Below are 20662 nucleotides of genomic sequence, written 5' to 3' on the forward strand. Positions count from 1 at the left end.
GGTAGTACTTAGCAAAACGCTAAGAAAGTGCCGAGTGGGAAGGAATATAAAACGTTTGCTGTCCTTTCAAGAGGATACTTGGCCATCTTCCCCTGGCCTTCCCTCCTGAAGCCGTGGCCGTTGAGCCTGCTGTGCTCGCAGCCTGCCTGCCCTTGCAGCAGCGTAGTGCCCGACAGCCAATTTTAATTAGGTTTCTCTTATAAAACCAAAATGTGGAACAGCGAAGCGCTGTCAGCTCAGACCTTCAGCTGTGACTCTCCTGAGAGCAGAGGGAGGCAGGTCCGGGGAGGGGGGTCCGGGCTCGAGCCGAAGCCCTCGGTCAAACAGCAGCGTGGCTCTCCCAGCCACGGGGAGATGTGCCCGGGCTTCCTGCTGAGCTCTCCCCAGGTACGAGGGGCAGGGAAGCAGGTTGTGATGGAGGCTCTTCAGCGGGGGGTGAAGTCGGTGTGTTCTGCACGGGGAAAGAGGGCAGAAAATGGGCTTTTTTTATGGGTGCACGTCAAGCAGAGCGTCTGCTGGAGAGGGGTGGGCTGCTTCGCTGCCCCAGGGGATGGAGGATAAATCTGACCTTCACCAGGTCGCCTGCTCTTGCGGAAAGAAATTCAGATTTCTCTGTGTCTGCGGAGGGACGCTGAGCGGAGCCAGCTGCCCCTTCTCAGGCACCATGTGTGGAGGGGCTGGGGTTCACCTGGGCGTCGTTACGCGGTGATCAAAGCGTCTGCGCGTCAGGCAGGGAGGTTGCTGTGACGCCTGGCAGAGGACGCCGCGGAGCCGGCCGCGGGAGGGAGGGGATGGCAGCGCTCTGCCCCAGCGATGCAGTGCATGCTGCAGCCCGTCTCGTGTCAGCCCTCTCGGTGCCCGAGGTCGGTGTGTGGGGCAGAGCTGCCATCCTTGGGAGCCTTCCTCCTCCTCCTGTCGCGGGGACGTGCTGGGAGGTGAGGTCAGGAGGGTGCTGTAACCTTGCATGGTCTCTGCTCCCGCAGCTGATGTGGCTTCTGTTGCCTTCTGCTCCCATGTCCCTCCTCCCTGTCCCCACAGGGCTGCAATGTCATGGAAGACCAGGACCTTCGGGACATCGGGATCAGTGACCCGCAGCACCGTCGGAAGCTCCTCCAGGCTGCTCGCTCCCTCCCAAAGGTCAGCACCGATGTCCCTCATGGGAAGCAGGAACAGGGCATTGCCCAGCATGGCTGTGAAAGCAGAGGAAGCAAGAAGCCAGTCCCTGTGACTCCAGCCGCGTCCCTGTGACCCACGGGGGGATCGCAGGGGCTGTGGGAAGGGGTTTGGGAACAGCAGGGAAGAGGACGAGTCTGTTGGTCGACCAAGTTGTGTGGGTGGGATGGCTTTGTGCTGGGGAGAGGGTGGCTGTCCCTCCTGCCAGCCTTGATCCCTTGTGCGTTCCCTGTTTATACAGTGATTTTTTTTACTTTAAAGCTGCTGGTGGAGATGGTGATGGCCTTTAAACTGATTTTAGCTATGCTGTATGCCTTGGGATCCCAGCCCCCTGGGGCTTTTAACGCTGCTCTTGTGCTTTTACAGTTGAAACCCCTAGGCTGTGATGGGAACAGCCAGCCTTCGGTTCCCGCGTGGCTCGACTCTTTGGGGCTGCAGGATTACGTTCAGTCCTTCCTCTCGAGTGGCTACAGCTCTATTGACACTGTGAAGAATCTCTGGGAGCTTGAAATCGTAAATGTGAGTATTGCCTTTCGTTTGCCACGGCAGTGAGGTCCTGCCCATGTTCCCACCGGGGCTGTGACCTGGGGGGAGTCGTGTTCGATGGGATTAGCGCTGCTCACCTGCCGAGGGCAGGAAAGCCTGCAGCGACCCTGATCTCTCCCTGCAGGTGCTGAAAGTGAATCTGCTCGGCCATCGGAAGAGGATCATCGCCTCCCTGGCAGACAGACCATACGAGGAGCCACCGGCAAAGCCGCCGCGGTTCTCGCAGCTGAGAGTGAGTCACTGTGTTTCCCTGCCTGGCCGAGATGTCTGCACGGAGCGTGCTCGGCAGCGGCCGGGGTGCTTTCTTCTGCCCTGGCTCTCCTTCACTTTCCTCCCTTTCTTTCAAAGAACTAAACCCGGGTCTGTCAGGAATGATCGGCCCCTTTCTGATTGGCAGCTGTCATCTGGGGGGGGCTGGGAGATCTGCAGAGGAGATTTACTGAGAGCTCAGGTCCTGGGTGGGTATCTGGGCTCAGAGAGGGAGGCACGTTCAGCCTTACTCTGCTGCTTTCATGCACAAGAAATTCTACCTAGCAAAATCAATAAAAAGGGGAAAAAAACCCTACAATGTCAATATTTCAGTTAAAACTCCTTTGAAAGTAAGTACTGAGAGTAATAAGTGTAGAGAGTGATCTTTGAAAATTGCATCGCTTTTTAAAAGAAGGAAAGGGTAAACCTAAATGGCTTGTTTCTTATTGAAACAAATTGATTTGAGCTGGAAGCTTGGGTTACTCCTGGTTCTCAGATACTTGGTGGTTTGGGAAGAACGTTCTTGAAGCGTTGAGGCAACCGCACATCTGGCTGTGCGGAGGAGGGGGGTTGTGTTGAACGGTTCCCACGGATGCACCTTGGCTGCTGCTGGAGGTGGTGCAGAGCCCAGTACTCCCACTCCGAGCGTGGTCAAGCACAACTGGGGAAATGTAACAGCCAGGCCGGCTCTGACTTGGCCGGAGCACCTGGAGCACTTGGGCAGAGTAAAAACAAATTGCAGATTTGACATTGTGCTGTACAAACTCTGCTGTGGCTGGGCCCCACAACAGCAAACGTCACTGTTTGTTGGGACAGATGCGCTCCGGATGAAGCGGTGGACGGCTTTACCCGCTCTTAGCTTGCTTCTTTGCGGGCCAAGCTCCATCTTCCCTGTGCAAAACCAAGCTGAAGTGTGCGAACACATCGGTGCTGGGAGAAATCTTATCATGGCCAGTTGTGTCAGTTCAGCTTTTCACCTTATCAACTCCAGCGACCCAAGCAGCAAATACTGGCACAGGCATGACCCTGCTATCGGAGCGAGCGGGGGAAGATAATATTCAGCCCTTGCGGGTCAAGTTCTGGATGCCTGCCCCATGGGAAAGGTCAGGCAGCTCCTTCGGCTCAGGTGCCTGCACCGAACGGGTAGCAGGGTGCTACTCCCCGCTCTGCACCCTGCTCCGAAGGGGAATACCGAGCTGCCTTTCTTCCCCTTGTTTCTCGGCCGGGTGTCAGGCAGCCTTCCCGAGCAGGAGGGTGGCACGGCTCGGCGGGCGAGACGGGATGCAGCTGGGACCTGTGCTTTGATTGCGCCGTTTGGGAGTCGGAGATCTGTCTCCCTGGACCGGCTGGGCTGCTCTAGAGCTCTTGCTCTCGCTGCCAAATAGCACTCGATGTGATTTGTGGATGTTGATTTTTTGCAGCGGGAGTGGGAGCCTTTGGATGTCAGGCCCTTCGTTATCGGGGTTGGCTGGGAGGGAGCCGTCTCGTTTGCTGTTCTTCCTGAAAGCCGACAGTTGAGAGCTGAGTTTGGCAAAACCCGTTGTGCTCGCAGCTAACCTGTGGGCTGGGGAGCGGGGCAGCGTGCCACGGAGGGCGAGCGTGTCATGCTGCTTCCTCACAGTGTTTGCAGATCAGCTTCCTGGAGCAGGAATTGGGAGTGATTGGAGTTTCCCGGCCCAAACATCTGGTCCTTGCTCTGCTGCAGAGCTCTTCCCTTCTGCCTTGGATTCCCGAGGCTTTTCAACCAAAACAGCCTTAGCTGAAGCAAGCTGGGCTGCTGTGCCCTGCTTGCTCACACTGGATTTTTTAGGAACTGGGGTGTGGGTGCAAGAAGAGAGGATTCACACTGGTACTGCACCCGGAGCGTGTGCTCGGGAGCCGGGAGGGTCCCGTGTCCGTACGAACCCCACACCTTCGCCCCGCTGCTCAACCACCCACCCCCTTTTCGAACAACGAAAGCTCGGACAGGCAGCAGCCAGCCGAGGATCTGGGCTTCCCTGCGACACCCTCTTGAGAGCGAGGAGACTGGAGTGGGGAGAGGAGCCCTTTGGTGCGGCATGGGCTGATTGATATGCTGGACGGGGAGGCTGTGGAAGAGAATGGGCCATTTGCAGCGTTTCCTGGTGCTGCAGCTGGTGCCATCCAGCGCCTGGCTCCGGCGCGGGGAGCGGAAGGACGTCAATGGCAAATTAAGCGAGTCCGTTGAATAGGACTAATGCGCGTTGCAGCTGCGAGCTGCCCGCGTTGTCTGCCGGGCTGGTTGGCACGTACGGGCAGCGAATCTTACCTGCAGAAAGAGCCAGGCTGTCAGGCATCTGGGCTCATCTCTCGCTGGGCTCCCGGGGCTTCTCTCTGGGGTGGCTGATCGTCAGCGGCTTGGAGGGCTTCGCGGAGGGCTTTAGCAGAGCCTGTTCCCCTATAAACACCCTGCCCGCAGCTCGGCGTGTCTCCTGCCCTCCCGGGATCGGCTCACGGGAGGTGGAGGCGTGCTCAGCAGAAAGGGCTGCTGGAAACCGTCCTGGAGCAAACCGGGTGTCGTCACGTGGGAAATAAATGCTGTCACGGGTGGCACTGAGGCAGGAGCCTGTGGAGCAGGAGCTGCCCCGTTAACTCTGCTCCTTGCACCCTTTGTGTCAGACTCTAAAGGGGGGCGAGGGGTGGGCACAGCCGTGGCCCAGGCTGACCGGGATGGTTCCTGGTGTCTGCTCGTTTCAGTGCCAGGACTTGATGTCCCAGACGTCGTCGCCTCTGAGCCAGAACGACTCCTGCACGGGCAGATCTGCCGATCTCCTGCTGCCCTCTGGGGACACCGGGAAGAGGCAACACGACCGCGGCACCGAGGTTGCTCCCTACTCCAGAGCTGAGCGCTACAAGGCACAGGTCAGTGGGTGCTTTTGTGGGTCCTGGGGGCCCCTCTGCTCAGTTCAGGGCAGGTTCCCCCCTCTCTGGAGCCAGCGAGGAGTTAGGGCGATGCATGGAGAGCCAGGGAGCTGGTCAGGCGCAGCTCCCCTCAAGCATTAGAGCCAGCAGCTCATTTATGCCTCAGTCTCACTTTGAAAATGGGCAACTCGCTCTTACGTGAGTGCTGGCACCTTCACCCGCAGCCTGCTGCCTCCTCCCAGCCCCTGCGGGATTTGGCCATGGTGAACCCCAATTGCATCGACCCACAGAGCCCTCCTGGGATCCGTGTTTCAATCCGGGCTGGCCCTGTTGTGGCTTCACATCCACGTTTCTTCCCTTCCAGGAGGACCGTCGGGAGTCGAAGCTGACCCTGCGCCCCCCCAGCCTGGCTGCCCCATACGCCCCAGTCCAAAACTGGCAGCACCAGCCAGAGAAGCTCATCTTCGAGTCCTGCGGGTACGAGGCCAACGTAAGTGGCTTTCAGCTTGTGGGATGATGAGGATGAGGAGGCTCTGGGGTCAGACTGTTGCGTGTGGAGTTGTCATCCTTCCTCCCCCTCCCTGGGTGACCTGTCCCTCCCCAGCCGCAGCTGCTGGCCGCTCGGGGCCGTGGCATCGCCCTGGGGTTGGCAGGGTTTCCTGCCTGAAGCCTTTAACTTCTCTCCCTCTTCCAACAGTACTTGGGCTCCATGTTGATCAAAGACCTCCGAGGGACAGAGTCTACGCAGGACGCCTGTGCCAAGATGAGGGTACGGAGGCCACGGGGCCGAGGGCATCCGCTCACAGCCTGTGCTGGGTGATGTGGGGAGGAGCATGGGGGGATCTCGGTGAAGCTGCGGCTCCCCAGTCCCGGCAAGCTGCCCCTGCGCAGAGCAGCAGTGCCGCTGTCGCTGGTGAACTGTCCCTCCCCAGCACTCCTTCCCGCAGTCTGAAGGTCTGTGCAGTGGGAGGACGGGCATCTGCACTGGGGAAAGGGCTGCTGGGTTCACTTCAGGTCCCCGTCCCTTCCCCTTTGCTTCCACCAAGAGAAGGCTTTCCTGCTCCAAGGCGCCCCAGGACTGCCTTTGTGGGGAGGTGGGCTGGGGGTCCCCGGGTGGGCTGGGGCAGTGGTGGGGAAGGCAGCATTCATTCATAACTGGTTGCTTGAATGTTCTTGTTTCTGAAGAAATCCACAGAGCATATGAAGAAGATCCCGACCATAATACTGTCCATCACGTACAAGGGGGTGAAGTTCATCGATGCCTCTAACAAGGTGAGCTTCAGATGCCCTGAAGCTGATGTCCAGAGGGACAAGACTGGCAGTCCCACCTGCCTGGGGGACTGGAGGTCATATCAGGTGGCTGCAGAAGCTACGGCTGGTCCTGAGGAGCCCAGCTTCTCAGGACTAAAGGAGAGCACCAAGGTGGTGATGGTCACCTGAACGCCGAAGGCTTGGCAAGCTCGCTGCTTGTGGACCGTGCTGCCATTTATTCCCACCATGGGAGGGAGCTAGGACTGGTCTGGCTGGGAGAGCTTGCCGCGACCACTGTTAGCTGGGTGTATTTGCCATCCCCAGAAGGGTGATGGGTGCTTGTCATTGACCCTGGCAGAATGTCATCGCTGAGCATGAGATCCGGAACATCTCCTGCGCTGCTCAGGACCCCGAGGATCTCTGCACGTTCGCCTACATCACCAAGGACCTGCAGACCAGCCACCACTACTGCCACGTCTTCAGCACCGTGGATGTGGTGAGTGGGTTATCGCATCTCGTCTCCTGGCGCGCTGCAGTCCACTTGTTTCATCACTCAGCTTTATTGGCGAGTCACAGACCACGATCTGGTCCGTTCGAGCTCAAAATGCTTTTACTTCGGAGCTCTGTCGACAAGGAGAGTATTTGTCTGGCTCCATTACTGTAGTCTCCAGTGCTGAATAAAGCAGGGCAGGAGTTTTTCCCTCCTGAGGAATATGCCGTGAACAAAACCCTAATACGCTCTCAATTATGTTGAGCGTAATAGGCTGATTTAACAGCTTTTTAATTCGCCGAGAGTGTGGAAGCCTAACTTGCTTTTTTATTCTTGGGCAGAATCAGCTGTATAAGACACTTGGGCTTTTTCTCTTTACAATGCAAAACGCTGCTAAACTGCGATGCTTGCAGGGCTGTAGCGGGCTCGCCGCTGGTCCCACCAGCCAGGGCTGTGCGGGCGCGGAGGTGGCTCGGTGCCGGCTCCGGCGGGGCGGGAGCTCAGCGGCTTTGCCAGGGGTACGGCAGGACGCGAAGGGCGATGGGCTCTGCCGAGGTCTGGCTCTCCAGAGCGAGCTGCCGAGCAGATGGACTCCGCGCAGGGCGAGGTAGCTCGTCTGCACCTAACGGCTTTGTGTTTTCTCTGGTCTCTCCGAAGAACCTGACGTACGAGATCATCCTCACGTTGGGGCAGGCGTTCGAGGTCGCCTACCAGCTGGCCCTCCAAGCCCAGAGAGCGAAGCCTCTGGGTGCTGCGGCAGGAGAAATGATTGAAACAAAATCTTCCAAACCGGTGCCTAAACCACGAGCCGGCGTGAGGAAATCCGCAGTACGTATGTGCAGGCCGGGTGCGATCTACGTGGTCTGAGCTGAGATCTTTCTTGGGCACCACACGCTGAAACCTCCCCCTTTGTGGTGGGGGGAGCCCAGATGGCAGACACAGTGCCCGTAGCTCCGGGCGCTGCCGGTACTGCGGTGTCTGGGCTCTGCTAGTGGTCCTGCTGCGGTGTTAGGGCTTCCCCTGGCAGGAGGAGGGCAGGCAGAGGTGGAAATAGCCCCGGTGGGATGGGGGTGACGTGCCCTGCTGGGTCCAGCACAGCTTCTGTGTGCAAACCCTGCCGAGCCGCAGTGTGATCAGTAGGTAGCCGGCGGTCTGCAGCGCCGGACTGCCGCTGTAGCCAAACCCAGCCGAGACTGGAGCTGCTGAGGAGCAGGGACTGCTGCCTAAGCCGTTGCCTTCCTTTAATGTCTCCTTTTGTCTGTGTTCTGCTTGCTCCCCCCGCTCAGGTGCCGCTCCCTCCCGACTCTCGCTGTTGTTACTGTCACACCTGTACAACACACCGCCCCTCCTACCTGCCGCTGCAGTCTCTTAGTCCCGGAGCCAAGGTCTTTACGCTTCTTCCTGCCATCTTCCATTGCGATCCCACCCGGGCTGCCCCCGCTGCCGCCGGCCCGCCTGCCTCCCCGCTTCCCGTGTCTCCTGCTGTGGTCCTGTGTCCTCGCTGCTGTCCTCCCTTCCCGCTTGTTCCAGGGCCATGCCAGGGGCTCAGATGTACCCCAGGAGCAAACCGCTCATATCCGTCCCCGGTGATGCCGAGTGGCAGCTCTCGACTAACTGCGTTGCTCTTTGTGGTGTTGTTAACCTTCCTGTAGGATCCTGATTTAGGAGGACAAGATGAAAGAGCCTGGCTTGACCAGGAGAGTAAATCACGTGGGAGCTCACCTGCTTGGAGCTGTCTCCCTCTCTCTCCCTTTGCCTCTATTTTTTGTTTTTTTAATAGCGCTGAATTTTTCGTGCTTGTTTGTGAGATGAAGCGAAGCTGTCACTCATGGTAACAAGGGCTCGCAGGCCTGACTCGGGAAGTCATCGCAGGGTGCTGGGTTGAGACTGACGCGGCTAGACATGTTTTAGCCGTGAACGACTCGAGTGCCTCTCCAGGGAGAGCCGCTCCCCTGCACACGCGCGCGTTTTGGGGACAGGCGTTAGGCAGAGCAGCAGCCTCTCCGTGCTTTGAATCCCCGCTTGTTCCTTCCCAGAAGCATGGGTGACCTCACATGCCCTTCCTCTCCTTATTTTCTAGCTGGAGCCCCCTGAAGTGGACCAAGACTCCCAGTCTCATGCCAGTGTCTCCTGGGTCGTGGACCCCAAACAGGACTCCAAGCGGACCCTCAGCACTAAGTATGAGACCACTATCTTCTAAAGCAAACACACCCCGTGTCCACCCAGTCTAACCGTGCCTTTGCGATCTGATCTGTCTGCTGTTCTAAACTCCCTCTTCCTCCAGCTGCTCGCACTGAGCCCCGCGTAGGCACTACGTCAAAGGCAGCAGCACTTAGGAGACTGTAGACTTAAACGGCTTTTGTACCTGATCACTGCTGAACACTGTGAATTCTCCTTACTCGGAAACAAGGGTAACGCGCTGTTAGATTCCTGTGAGGTGGGGGGTGCAGAGGGGAGCAGGCTGGGGGAGTCGGAGATGTGGATCCAGGAAGCCGCCTGCCGTTTTCACGTCTTTCCCCTTGCTCTGGCACTGTGAATCCCTGGGGCAACGTGACACTCCCCAGGCCTTTTTTTCTATTTCACCTTCTTATCCTTGGACTGATGGAGGCCTCTTGTCTCTGCGGTGCACGCACTCACTCCTCCTAGATCCTCTTCTTCCCAACTGAGCCACGGCTGTGTACTGTTCCAGTGAACTCACCCCTCTTCTTACCTGCCGTTCGAATCGACACTAACCACTGTGATGCTGTCTGCAAATAACACACATTCGCTAGATTTCCTCACAGGGCCCCTGCCCACAGTCTCTCCCCTCGAAGCCTGGAGCAGAAAACCTGCTCTGATGGGAGTGCTGGTTGGGGCCGGGGTGTGATCTTTCCCACTGTGAGCTCTGTCCCCTCTTGGAGACACCGTGCCGTTTGGTTGCATGCATTTCAGTCCCTTGTAGGATCTGTTCCCCCCTCGTAGCCCTTCTGTTTACACTCGCCACACTTCTCGTGAGCTGTGGGCGCAGGTCTCACTTGGCAGATTGTGAAGAGGTTCAGCTTGTAAAGGCACATGTTGTTAGCCCCGTGTTGGGAAGGCAGGGTGCTAGAGCGGGGCTGGCTACTGCGCGCTGAGAGGTCTGAGAAAGCAGACGGAGCTCTGCTGCCTTCAGTGGGCTTGCTGCAGTTGTACTTCTTTTGCCGAAGGGAGAAACCTGGTTGAAATCAGTCTGCTGCCGATCCCAAAGCTGATTTTCAGTCTAAAACCATTGCACGATGAGGGCTATAGGGATCTTGAAACATCTGTCACCTTCTGTCCTCGGGAGTGAGGACTGCGCTTGGAGATGGCCCTGCAATGGGCACCGCTGCCTTTTCTGGCAGTTGCTCAGTGCGCATGTTTTTCCTCTGGGAAAACGTCCCCATTTCTGTGTATCTCAGTAAAAGCTGCTTTTAATTCCAGAATGTGACTGGGAGTCTTTTGCTGGAGACCGCAGAGCACCTGGCCCAGGTGGGAGCAAAGCTGGGACAGGTCTGGGAATGTCATACGGCCCTTCACGACCCCGTGAAAGCCCCAGCGAGCCACCCGTGGCCCTACCCCTGGTTCCTTCGCTTGCATTTGCAAAGCTCACCGAGATGAAGCTGAGGAGGAGGAGGAGGATCTGATGAGTAACAGCGCTAGGAGGCAGGACTGCTGCCCCGGTGCTGCTTCTCCCTGACTTGCTGTGCGTCCAAGCGACTTCGCCTCTCCTTGCCTCAGTTTCCCCGTGTCCAGGGTGGGGACGTACTTACCCACGGCTCGGGGCAGAGAGGCTCGCTCCATTTGCCGAGCAGTTTTAAGACCCTTCAGTGAAAGGCGCAGCGAGTTCCACACCGTGGCAGCAAACCCCCAGCGCTCACCTCGCTCACTCTGCAGATGAAGCACTGAACTCGCACAGACGGGCTCGTAGCAAAGCTGCGTCCTGGCCCCCGCCCAGCTCCTGGCAGGCAGCGGCTGTCGCTCCCGTCCAGGGAGAGGGGCTGCAGCCGTACGGTGGTTGGGCTGCACAGAGCTCGCTGATCTCACCTGAACTCACCGCGGGTTTCGCATCTCAGAAAAATCCCCTCGCAGCCTGGTTCTGGAGAGCCGGTGGTGACGGTGGGTCTGCTGGAGAGCTGTGAGGAGAGGTGGGCGGCAGCTCCCTGCTCCACCGCGGCATGAGGTGTCTGCGTGGACATCTTAGACAGAAGTGGGGAAGAGGGGAGCGCTCAGATCTCCAGTAAAGCTCCATTTCCAAAGCAGCTTTTAGAATTCACCCCAAATGTCCCTTTGCGATCACCAGTTGGCATCAGCGGGGAGCAGTCAGAGCAGCAGCCCTGGTTATCCATACACCTGGTATTTAGGGGCTAGGACAAGCTTGTCCGAGTTTTGCTGGGCCTTGAGAGCTGTTGCCTCAAAGCTTCTTTTTCCCCAGACTTGTGGTGAAATCTGATGTTTCAACATCTTTATTTAGCTCTTTCTCAGGAATGAGTTTGTTCTCAAGTCATTGGTGGCTTAATGGCACTGAGCAGCAAACTGACTTCAAGATAAAGGCCAGGCTAGTGAGAACCCAAGTGAGAGGACTAAAAGGATTGTTTTAAAGCAAAAAAAAAAAAGGAAGCTCGATCTAGTACATGTATTTCGTATGCCATGGAGCGCCTGAGCGCAGAGCCCAAGGACCCCCGAAGCAGAGGCCGTGCTGCGTGTGGGCAGCAGAATGTTGCTGTGTCTGAGGTGCTCCCAGAGGTTGGCTCCGGGTTTGACCAGCATCTTTCCAAGCTCTAAAAGTGCCCCGAGGGCTTTTATATCCTTCGGAAACTGAATTAATGATGGCGATGGTAGCGTGGTTTCTGCGTGTGAGCATTTGCCATGCGGTTGCCCATGTGTCCGCCTGGCTTTAGAAGGTCGGAGCTCTCGTCTCGCCGTGCCTGCAGCAGGGAAGGGCAGGCTGCTCCGCACCTCCTGAGCCCGGGTCACTGGAGCATGTGCCTTTCTAAGGGTGACCATCCAAACCCAGCTGGGATCACAGGCGGCCGTGCCCACGCTACAGAGCTTCCGCTGTGTGTCCGTAACCCTCACGGCTATGTCTCATCTCCTGGCCGTTCGCCTCGTCTTTCCCAGCGCATGTTTTTGTCTATGACTCGGAAATCATTCATTCCATTATCTTCCTTTCTGTTTGCCTCTGAAAAGCTGATCTCCGGGCAGCTGTCTCCTACCACGGAAATGTAGTAACGGGGCAGAGACCTAAGAAGCAGTGGCCTGCTGACACGAAGATCATCTCCATCTGGCACTGGTGTCTGCCTCGGAGTGGGTGCATGGCTGCTCGGTGAGGGCTCCCGAGCAGAGGGGGGAAGGGGATCCCAGCCACCAGCTGAGCGAAGCAGCTCTCGCCGCGTTTAGCAAAGGAAAGCTGAGACTTCCAAGGCCGAGAGCGATGTCGCCTTTTCTAGTCTGAGACAAACGTCTTTCGACCCGTTGCTTTTTTTAACGTGTGAAATGATACAGAGCAAATCCAGTTCACAGTTTAAATGTAGCACTGCAGTTTTTTGCTGAGGAAAAGAAAAAAAAAAAAATCCTTATTTACTGAGAATCCACGCAGTCCGGCAAGGAGTACAATAGAAAGTCTTAGCAGTGGGAGTGGTGTGCACATCTCTAACGGTACTTAAATCTGCTTCAATTCTGGGTGAACAGTAGAGAACGCCAAATTCTTGGAAATAATTTCCTCCAGTGCGAGAAGCCTCGCAGGGTAAGTCTGCGCCCTTTGTTTGCAAAGCTACTCCGCGCTTCTATAGCAAATGGAAAGAACTTAAGGGAAGGAGTCTGCAGAGGATCTTCCACGCCAGAGTGGTCGTAGCCAAGTATTACCGACGGTACAAAGCTTGCTTCCCCTACAGAGAACTGTTGCGATGCAATACTTGACACTTCTAGGGCAAGGACACAATTTCTGCCGATTGACGCACTGAATACCTGGAGACGACTCCCTTCTCCAGCCTCTTGTGCACCCGGCTTGGTTTTAGATGCAGTTATGCCCTGAAGGGGTGGGGTTGTTTTTTTAAGTATATTCAATTGTGATTTAGCACTTTTTTGATACTAGCTCGTTATTTAATTAGTGCAAGAGTTTCAGAAGATGAACAAATAAGGAGTTAAATTTTGGGCATTACACTGAAACAATCCAAACCTGAGGATCAATCATATCAACCTGAGGATGGCTCGGCCCCGCCTGTCCCCAGGTACCACCACCTCGAAGGTGCTGTGTGCTTGCTTTTTTCCTTCCAAATTACCAGAGTATTTAACAGTAGTTTTGGCTGTGACTGATGTGTTTCCACACAGCTGTTCCCCTCAAGGGAGAGATGTTAAAATGGTTGTGATTTCAATTCTTCAGACGCAAAAATGTTAGCGCAGAGCATCCGTTACGATCTCGGCAGGCATTGCGATGGTTGGGGAGGTGGTACCCTGCTGCTTTACTAAAATGATATGCCCAAATGATTTCTGTTTAACTCCGGTTGCTGCTGTATGTCAGGATTTCATTTAGTCTCTCCAGCCAGGAAGGCTGGGAGAGAAGTGAACCGTAATCCCAAGGGCATAGACCTGTAAATGATTAGGAGGGGGAAGTGGAGAGGTGTTTTTTTTTTAAGTTGATGAATTTAGGAAACCTAACATTCCTTATTCTGCATATGTTGCAATTCATACTGGTGTAAGTGTAAATATTTGGTGTGTTGGCAACAAATCTTTCTGAAGAGATTGCAAATTGAACCTCTGCTTGGGAGGAGGGACACCTTTCTTTGTCTGATGCATGAGCTTTTCGAAGGTTGGCTTGGAGGCGATGTGGTGATGAAGACTCCAATCTTCAGGGGTCCGGGCTTGCGACCCTGGTGGTCCTTCCCAGCCCCGCATGTAACCCCGTGGTTGTCTTTAGTGACCCAGCAGTTCTGTAGCCAGATACTCTCTTTCTCACGTCACAGACAAAGCAATTGTTTTGGCAGTGCATCTCCCCTTTTATTTTAATGGGTTTTCTCAAGGTACCTGCACGCTGGAGACCGATCCTGGGCCATGCCCATCCCCGACTCCCAGCAGTCCGTTAACCCAGCCACGGCACAGTATTCTGGCTCTTTCTCCCTACAGGGTTTCATGGTATCTGGAGGAAAGTGCCCTAAAATTTCTGGTGCTGAATAAGACTTTGAATCAAAATGCACCTGCTGCATCCCTGCCTGGGGCAAGGTGGTGCTGCCCGGGGCCTGGCTCCCCTCTTTAAGGGCAGACTGGATTTTACAGACTTTGCTGTGTGCATGGCACGAGTCCAGGCTGAGAACTCAAGACAGGTCAACTGAGATGCAGAGTTGATGTCGTCTTTTTTTTTTTTTATGTAAGAGGGGATGATTTTTTTCCAAATCGAAGCTGCTTTATCCTTTTTCATTTTGTATTTACAAAAAAACCCTAATCTTAGCTGTTCGGCTGTCTTTGAACGTGCTTTGGCATTGTTCTTTTTAGAAGAAATTATGCAACTTTTGCGGGGTACATGTCCGTCCCCCTCGCAGGGCGAAGATACGGCACCTTCCAGGATGTGCCTCTAGGGAAAAGTCTGTACCTTCACCAGGCTGCTGCGACACAGACCAATGCCAAATCGTCCCTCCGAACACGTCCCGTTCTGTGTGCGGCTGAAGTGGAGCCCATTGCTTTAACGCTCCTTCCGCCCCACTTCAGACGTCCCTAGCAGCAGAACTTCCCCTGGCTTTCTTCTGCTCGCCTCACTTCCAGGCAATCAGATCTTTATTTTAGAGCAAGCATGGTGTTTGCAACGCTGTCTTGTTGCAAAAGGTCTCTCTTTTAGGTCTCATATTGGCATTACTTACTGCTTTTTTTTTGTTTTATTTTCTTTTTCCAAAAGGAAGTAACTGTGCTGCTCTTGCAAAGTCAATCTAGCTCAAACATTTTTCCTACCCGTGGAAGAATAACCTGAGATTCCCTAACAGGGCAGAGAACAGTCGAGTTCAGTTTGCAATGTAGACATTTTTGCTAATTGTGATGTATGGCAGTGGGACTGATTTGTAATACAAATGTTATTTAATCTGTCTGTATTTTGATACTTGAATTTCCTTTTATTTCCTGTATATACAATTGTTAATCTGTTCAAATTTGTCTGAATTTTAAACATCTTGTGGTACCAAACATAACCAATCTGTGCAACAACATAGACTGACCTCACTACAACAAGGCGAGATTGTAAATATTCCTGGGCTTCCAGCAGTCGTTTTGTTGTTTTCATAATTGTACAACTTAGAACAGACTGAATTAATAAACAAACTTAGACACACATTCGCCCCATTGTCACTGTCACCTCCAGCTCCTGGTCATCTCTGCTGAAGCGCTGCTGCTCTCGTCCCCGTCTAACAGACCCGACCTGCCAAGGGAGGAGAAGCAGCGTGAGGGCAGGCAGCAGCGGGGCGCTCGGTTAGCGCGGCCGAGCACTGCGCCTGCGTTCCCCGGCTCCGTCCACGTGAGGAACAAGGCCGCGTCAGAGCGTCGCGCAGAGATGCGGTGCTGTGGGAGCAGAGCGCAGGAGGCCGACGAGGTGGGAGCCATCCTGCCGTAGTTCCTGGGCAGCGGAGCTCGGGTTTGTGCTGTCGCGTGTGACATGCGGGGCGGGGAGTGCTGGCTGCCGAGCAGTCGCTTTGGTTGAAGCTGCTCTTTTTGCAATTAGTCATAATGACCCCAAATATTGAATATTGTTATTCTGAAACAAACTAATTTATAGATAAAAACGCATCCACGTGTTCTGTTAAGGACAGACCTGTCTCTAGCATGACAGTCTCCAGCCGCTTTGTGTCTGTTCTCCGCGTCGTGGTGAGAAAAGCTCGTTTTTAGCCCCGCTGATGGGCATCTGCAAGGACTGCTCCACGGGGGACTGTCAGGACCCTCATTTACTGATGATAAACACTAACATCACTTTCCTGTAGCACAGCAGCCACTGATTCATGTAACAACTGCAGCAGTTTGGGCAGCCATTGTATGAGTATTTACCCAGAAAAGATATTTGGCTTGCCAAGAAGTAGGACATTTTCATTATATAAAAATAGAGCGAGAAATCCAGACATTTAAATACAGGTTAAAGTTCAGATTTTTCTGTCAAGTAAAATCTGGCTGATGTAAAATACTAAATACTCCAGGGATTGCTAAATTTATACCATATGTTCCATTTCTAATAATCCACTAAGTCAGGTTTTCAAGCTACCATTGAAATATACTGAGCAGTTTTAATGATCTTAAATACCACATGGCTTTATCAAATGCAAACAGCGTCCCTGGGCTGGGACTAATGTTTCAGCAAAGCAGGTTACAGGTCCACAGCAGAATTAACACCTTGGATTAAAAAAAGCCTGACCTGCATGGCAGTTTCAGGAACTCCACATCCCATTGCCTTCCCCACCAAATAGCTTTTTGGGGAAAAAAGGCACTACCTCTTGTACTCGAGAGGTTTATTCAGATACTGACGTGCCAAGAGTCACTTCCCAGTAGCAGTGCAGGCCCCGGTGGATTTGTCTGATTGATTTTTATAAGCTGAAGCATGACTGGAGAATGCGTTCCACCCCTGTCCCAGAATGTGGTGAAGATGACCAGAAAGAATCCACCCCTGCGTCTGAGTCTGGTTCTGCGCCTGGGAGAAGCGCTTTCTTGCGAACTCCCGAGTAGTAAGGTCCAAACACCTGCCTGTTGTGGTGGATCACGCTTCCGAAGCTGCGCCCAGCTTCCAGCTGCTCTTCCTGAATGGCATCAAGGCCCTTTGGGAAGTCTTTCTGAGAATTCTGTCCATCGGGAGAAATGAAAAGGCGGAGGAAGGAATGAATCTGCTGCTCTGTAGGGAGCAAAAGCATGAAAATAAACTAAATAATCAGCCTTTGCCCAGAAAGCTAGTTTTGAGACAAAGGCTAGCTCACACAGTCAAGAGCAGACCTGAGGACAGCCGCATATTGTTGGCAGGGTGTTGTGGACAAGTAACGCGCTGGATCGACTCAGGGACACAGTTCCTCTTCCAGATCCTAAGGGAATGAAACAGCGTCCAGCACAGGAACCGAGGTGAAACTGTGGGACACAAGGAGAGTACTCGAGTGTCAGGTGCCACTGTGTCCTGGGTAGCTGCTTCTAACGGTGGCTCTCGCTGCGGTACTGGGCTGAAGGACTTAAGAACACTCAAATCCATCAAACCCAGCATGAAAGTGGAGCAGGTCAACAGTAAAGATTTTTCACTCACTCTGAGACCTTTTGTACTGCATTCAAGCGTCAGGCATGTTAGAAGCATAATGGAATATAAAACTTCAGAGCTCAGGATTTCTCTTGTGAGCCACAGCAGCATTTTGAAATTGAAAGCATTCAAGAAACCTCTCTGAGGAACACAGAGTTGAGATTCACCTACCCGGCTGCGTCAGACGTTCTCGCACTTGAAGGGAGTAGGTAGAAAATGTTTTTAGTGGCCAAGAGTGCAGGCAAGGCACGGGTTTGATTTTTAGACATAGCGGGGGGGAAGGCTGTCTAGTTCTGCAGCTTCTAGTGCCACACCGTCGGTGAGTCACTGCTGTCACACGCTGCCCAGCCTGGAGGTTTGGTTATCGAGGTTTGGTTTAGGCTATTAATTCAGCCTTCTGAATTACGTTAAAACAAAATAGCCTGCTCTGACACGGAAAGAATAAACCCAAATAAACAGTGTGGTGGAGTCCACAGGGGCTGGGAAGGATACTTAGCTAGATGAAGCGGTGGGCAGGAAGAGCCTCACCTTATTTTCATGGCTGATAAAAGCTAGTCTTCCATGTGGAAATAATCTTTCCTGCAGTGTACTCGCTGCCTGTGGCACTGCAATCTGATGCAGTGTTAGCGTTCAGAGTACTAATAAAAGGTCAAAATAACCAGCTCTTACCCAAACCATTTGAATAAATATTTTGATGGAGCAGCATTACAGGGCGGCTGGTTAGCTGAATACCAAGCAGTGCACTCTCTAGGGATAAATATTATTTAAAGATCTTAGCATGGTGCTTCACTGCAGCCAGTGATTAAGCTCTCACTCTACATGCTAGCCTGAAGATTGCAACACTACCTAGGAGCAGACCTTGCACTTGGGCCTGTTTAGCTTTTAGCAAGGATGGGAGGATTTAAGAGGTTTTTCAAAGCAATTACTGCTTGGGAGCATTTCAGGGTGGAACAGGAAAATGAAGGCAGTTTCTAAACCTAGCTCCCCTGACCTCCCCTCCTGTGCAGGCTGGGTGGAGGGGGCAGACACTGAACTCGGCTCCCACCCTCAAGTTCTGCTCAGCACAGGGAGTTTGCTTTGGTAGTACTGATCCTAGACCTGTCCTGCACCCTCCAGAGTCATCAGCCTAAACCTAAGCTGTGGCCTGAGAGTGCAAAGTGGCTTCAAATCCGAGTTAGAGATAAGCTCAGAGACTCAGCGATGACATGCCGGACTGCGTTGTCCTTGTCCATGCTGCTTTTTACCTGGCCTTTCAGGGAAGCCTGTCTGTCGGTGGTCAAAGCAGCGTAACCCCGCTGTGAGAGAGCCCTGCTGACTTCCTGGAGCGCTTGGTCACTGATGTTTTCTAAAGCTTCTTCATACCTAAATGATACAAAGGTACATGCACTCAGGCTGCGAATCACCGTGGCTGGGCAAGGGGTCTTGCAGGCACAGAGCAAGGAGGGAGGTCTCTCCTCGCGCCTGCACCATGCCATGGCAGCCAGCTAGCACAGGGCAACCAACAGCCAGCCAGAGCCCTGTGCACCAAGCTTCCCTTCCCCGCTCTTTGGCAAGCAGTAGGCTGCCCAGTGGCTGACTCAAGAAATTAACGATCAGCACTACTAATTTTCCCATCTAATCAATTGCTCTAGAGAGTTAGCTCCCAGCTCAAAATGCTGGCTGGCTTCCCCGGCTCCTTCAGCAGACCTGGCTGCTATTTGGATCTCAGATCCTCTCAATCTCCCAGGGAAGATTCCTGCTGCTCATGCCACCACCAGCCAGTGCCTGCATACTCACTCTTCTCCTTCTGGAAAAGAAAATTCCAAGTAACCCACCAGGTACAAGACAGCCCTTCCAAGAGGACCTTTGTTACCCACTTCAGCCTCGCTACAAACCCAGGTGAGCCACCTAAGGTGCTTCCACAGGTGCTGCTGGTCACCAGCAGCACTGCAGCTAGGATGGCAAGCTGGTTCACCTGTGCTTGTGCTTGCTGCAGCCAGCCCTGATCCATAAACAGTGTCTGTGAACAGAAACGGAAACCAGACCAGCCTGGGGGTGTGGAAACAGCAGCTGTGGTAACGCAGTGGCTCTCAAGCCATGGAGCAGGGCTGTAACAGCCCCAGGAAGCTGAGGAGAAGGCAGCTGCCTGGCAGCAGGGAGGTTTAGTTTATGAAAAATCCAATTTGTTTCACATAGGGAAAAGCCATGTGCAATGGCTCACGGTGCAGAGGGCACAGAGAGTCTGGCCAGTTCTTTCTACAGAAGATGTAGAAGTGGTACACTTGTTCGTTTTGTACGTCTTTATGAAAAAGCTGTAAAGGTATCCAAGCACTTCTCTTACCTCAGGGTGTTCCTTTTGCCCAGGCTCCCAGCAGAGCAGATTCAAGTATCCTCGATTTAGCACGGACCCGAGACTTGGCACAGTTGTGCTACTGCAGACAGCCCCCAGCCAGCGTGCAGGGGGGTCTGAGCCTGCAGCGTGCTAGCAGAGAGCTGTTCCTCCAGGCTGTCCCAGAAGGCTTTGTGCAACGTCTCCTTCACTCTGTTTTCCAGGCTAACAAAGGAGAAAGGGGAGCGGTTTTCTATTAACATCAGACAAACACAGCCTCTCCGTTCAATGGGACCATTCCCCTCGGCTTTCGGTGCAGCTCAAATCCGTGGGCATTTTCTTCCCCGAGTCTTTACTCCTACCCAGCAGCAATGCACCTCACCTTTCTCTATCTCATGGAAATCTCCACCTAAATTCTCTGAAGTAGAGCTCCTCCCTTTCAACCCTGTTCATCAAATGCAGCACTTCACCTGTCTTAACCGAGGGGTAAAAAGAGCATAGCGCTTTTCAAGGAAACCCCCCAAGTGCTCAGAGAAAATCAACAGAACGTTTTTCTGGCGAGTGCTTGTTTTTGTGATGAGAGACTGCCAGTCACTTCAACGCGTCTTCAGCTAACATGCAGGAACCTCAGAGGAGATCTTCACTGAAAAGTCTGCTTTGTGCATGTCAAAGATGTCTTACGCAGCTGTAGCCTCTGGACCCATTCAATGTTAGTGAGTCAGATCTGACAGTCATCATATTTAAGAACTTTTTAGTAAATCACAAGCTCCATTTATTTTTTTGTTTGTTTTTTTTTTAATTTCAGGAGCTATCTTATTGTCTTGTTAATTCTGCAGTCAGATCCAGACCCACCTCCTTCCCCCATTCTCCCACGTTTTCCGCAATGTGACAGAAAGAAGCCACGCCTGAATACCTCCGCACCTTCTGGGGGGAAGCTGGCCGCTGGCGGTCCGAAGTCCCTGCTGAGCGCAGTTCTGTCGGGAAACGCCATCCGTTCTCCACTGTGGCTCCTTCGTGGAAAGAGCACGTGGGGGGGGGCCGGGCTGTGGAGAAGCAGAATAAAAGCGAACGAGTGAGGGAACGCAAACACCTCCCAGGAGCAGAGGGTTTAAAACAATTCCCGGACAGATCTCTACGTGGCAGAGTGACAACGACGGGGTCTGTCCACGGGCAGCGGCCTGGCCTGGCCTGGCCTGGCCTGGCCTACCCGGCCCCGGCCCCGGCCCCACGGGCCGCGCCCACGCAGCGCGGGGTCCCACGGCGCGCGGCTGACACCTCGCGGCGGCCGGGAGCACAGCCTCGAGCAGCCAATTAATCGTAATTAACCTCATTTAAATACGGGGCGGGGGGGAGGTGAAGAAGCGCCAAGGCCTCCCGCACACGACGGCCTCGGCAGCTCGCCGCTTCTCCGCTCCGACTCCCCCTTCCCCGTACCGGGTGGCGGGCCGGGGGCCGGCCGCTCCTCGCTGCAGGGCTCGCCGTCCTCCCGCGGGGTCCGCTCGGCGCCGGGTCGGGGCTTGGGGCTGCTCCGCGG

General features: G+C 54.2%; 2 protein-coding genes across 10 annotated transcripts in view; one reads left to right on the forward strand and one right to left on the reverse strand.

The window, feature by feature from the left end:
• The window catches only part of ANKS1A (ankyrin repeat and sterile alpha motif domain containing 1A), a 112210-nt gene extending 97311 nt beyond the window's left edge, over window positions 1-14899 (forward strand). For 7 of the 9 annotated variants that reach the window (XM_075443104.1, XM_075443106.1, XM_075443108.1 and 4 more), the window contains 10 exons: window positions 1039-1137; window positions 1540-1692; window positions 1844-1951; window positions 4684-4848; window positions 5213-5338; window positions 5546-5617; window positions 6034-6120; window positions 6458-6595; window positions 7247-7417; window positions 8670-14899. In XM_075443104.1, the coding sequence (XP_075299219.1) occupies window positions 1039-1137; window positions 1540-1692; window positions 1844-1951; window positions 4684-4848; window positions 5213-5338; window positions 5546-5617; window positions 6034-6120; window positions 6458-6595; window positions 7247-7417; window positions 8670-8789 (1239 nt within the window). In that variant the 3' untranslated portion in view covers window positions 8790-14899. Of the gene's footprint in view, window positions 1-1038; window positions 1138-1539; window positions 1693-1843; window positions 1952-4683; window positions 4849-5212; window positions 5339-5545; window positions 5618-6033; window positions 6121-6457; window positions 6596-7246; window positions 7418-7875; window positions 7975-8669 lie in introns of all 9 variants that reach the window. The other 2 variants (XM_075443113.1, XM_075443105.1) reach the window with 2 other exon arrangements.
• A 45-nt stretch (window positions 14900-14944) lies between these two features.
• On the reverse strand, window positions 14945-19793 carry TCP11 (t-complex 11). Its single transcript, XM_075442911.1, has 6 exons — window positions 19745-19793; window positions 19511-19573; window positions 19141-19271; window positions 18635-18819; window positions 18007-18182; window positions 14945-16433 (listed from the first exon to the last, which is right to left on the reverse strand). Exons 1-6 carry the CDS (start codon window positions 19791-19793, stop codon window positions 16132-16134), a joined length of 906 nt encoding a protein of 301 aa, XP_075299026.1. The 3' UTR covers window positions 14945-16131.
• Window positions 19794-20662: the final 869 nt, after the last annotated feature.

The sequence above is a fragment of the Opisthocomus hoazin genome, chromosome 25, assembly GCF_030867145.1.
Source record: "Opisthocomus hoazin isolate bOpiHoa1 chromosome 25, bOpiHoa1.hap1, whole genome shotgun sequence".
Classification (NCBI taxonomy): Eukaryota; Metazoa; Chordata; class Aves; order Opisthocomiformes; family Opisthocomidae; genus Opisthocomus; species Opisthocomus hoazin.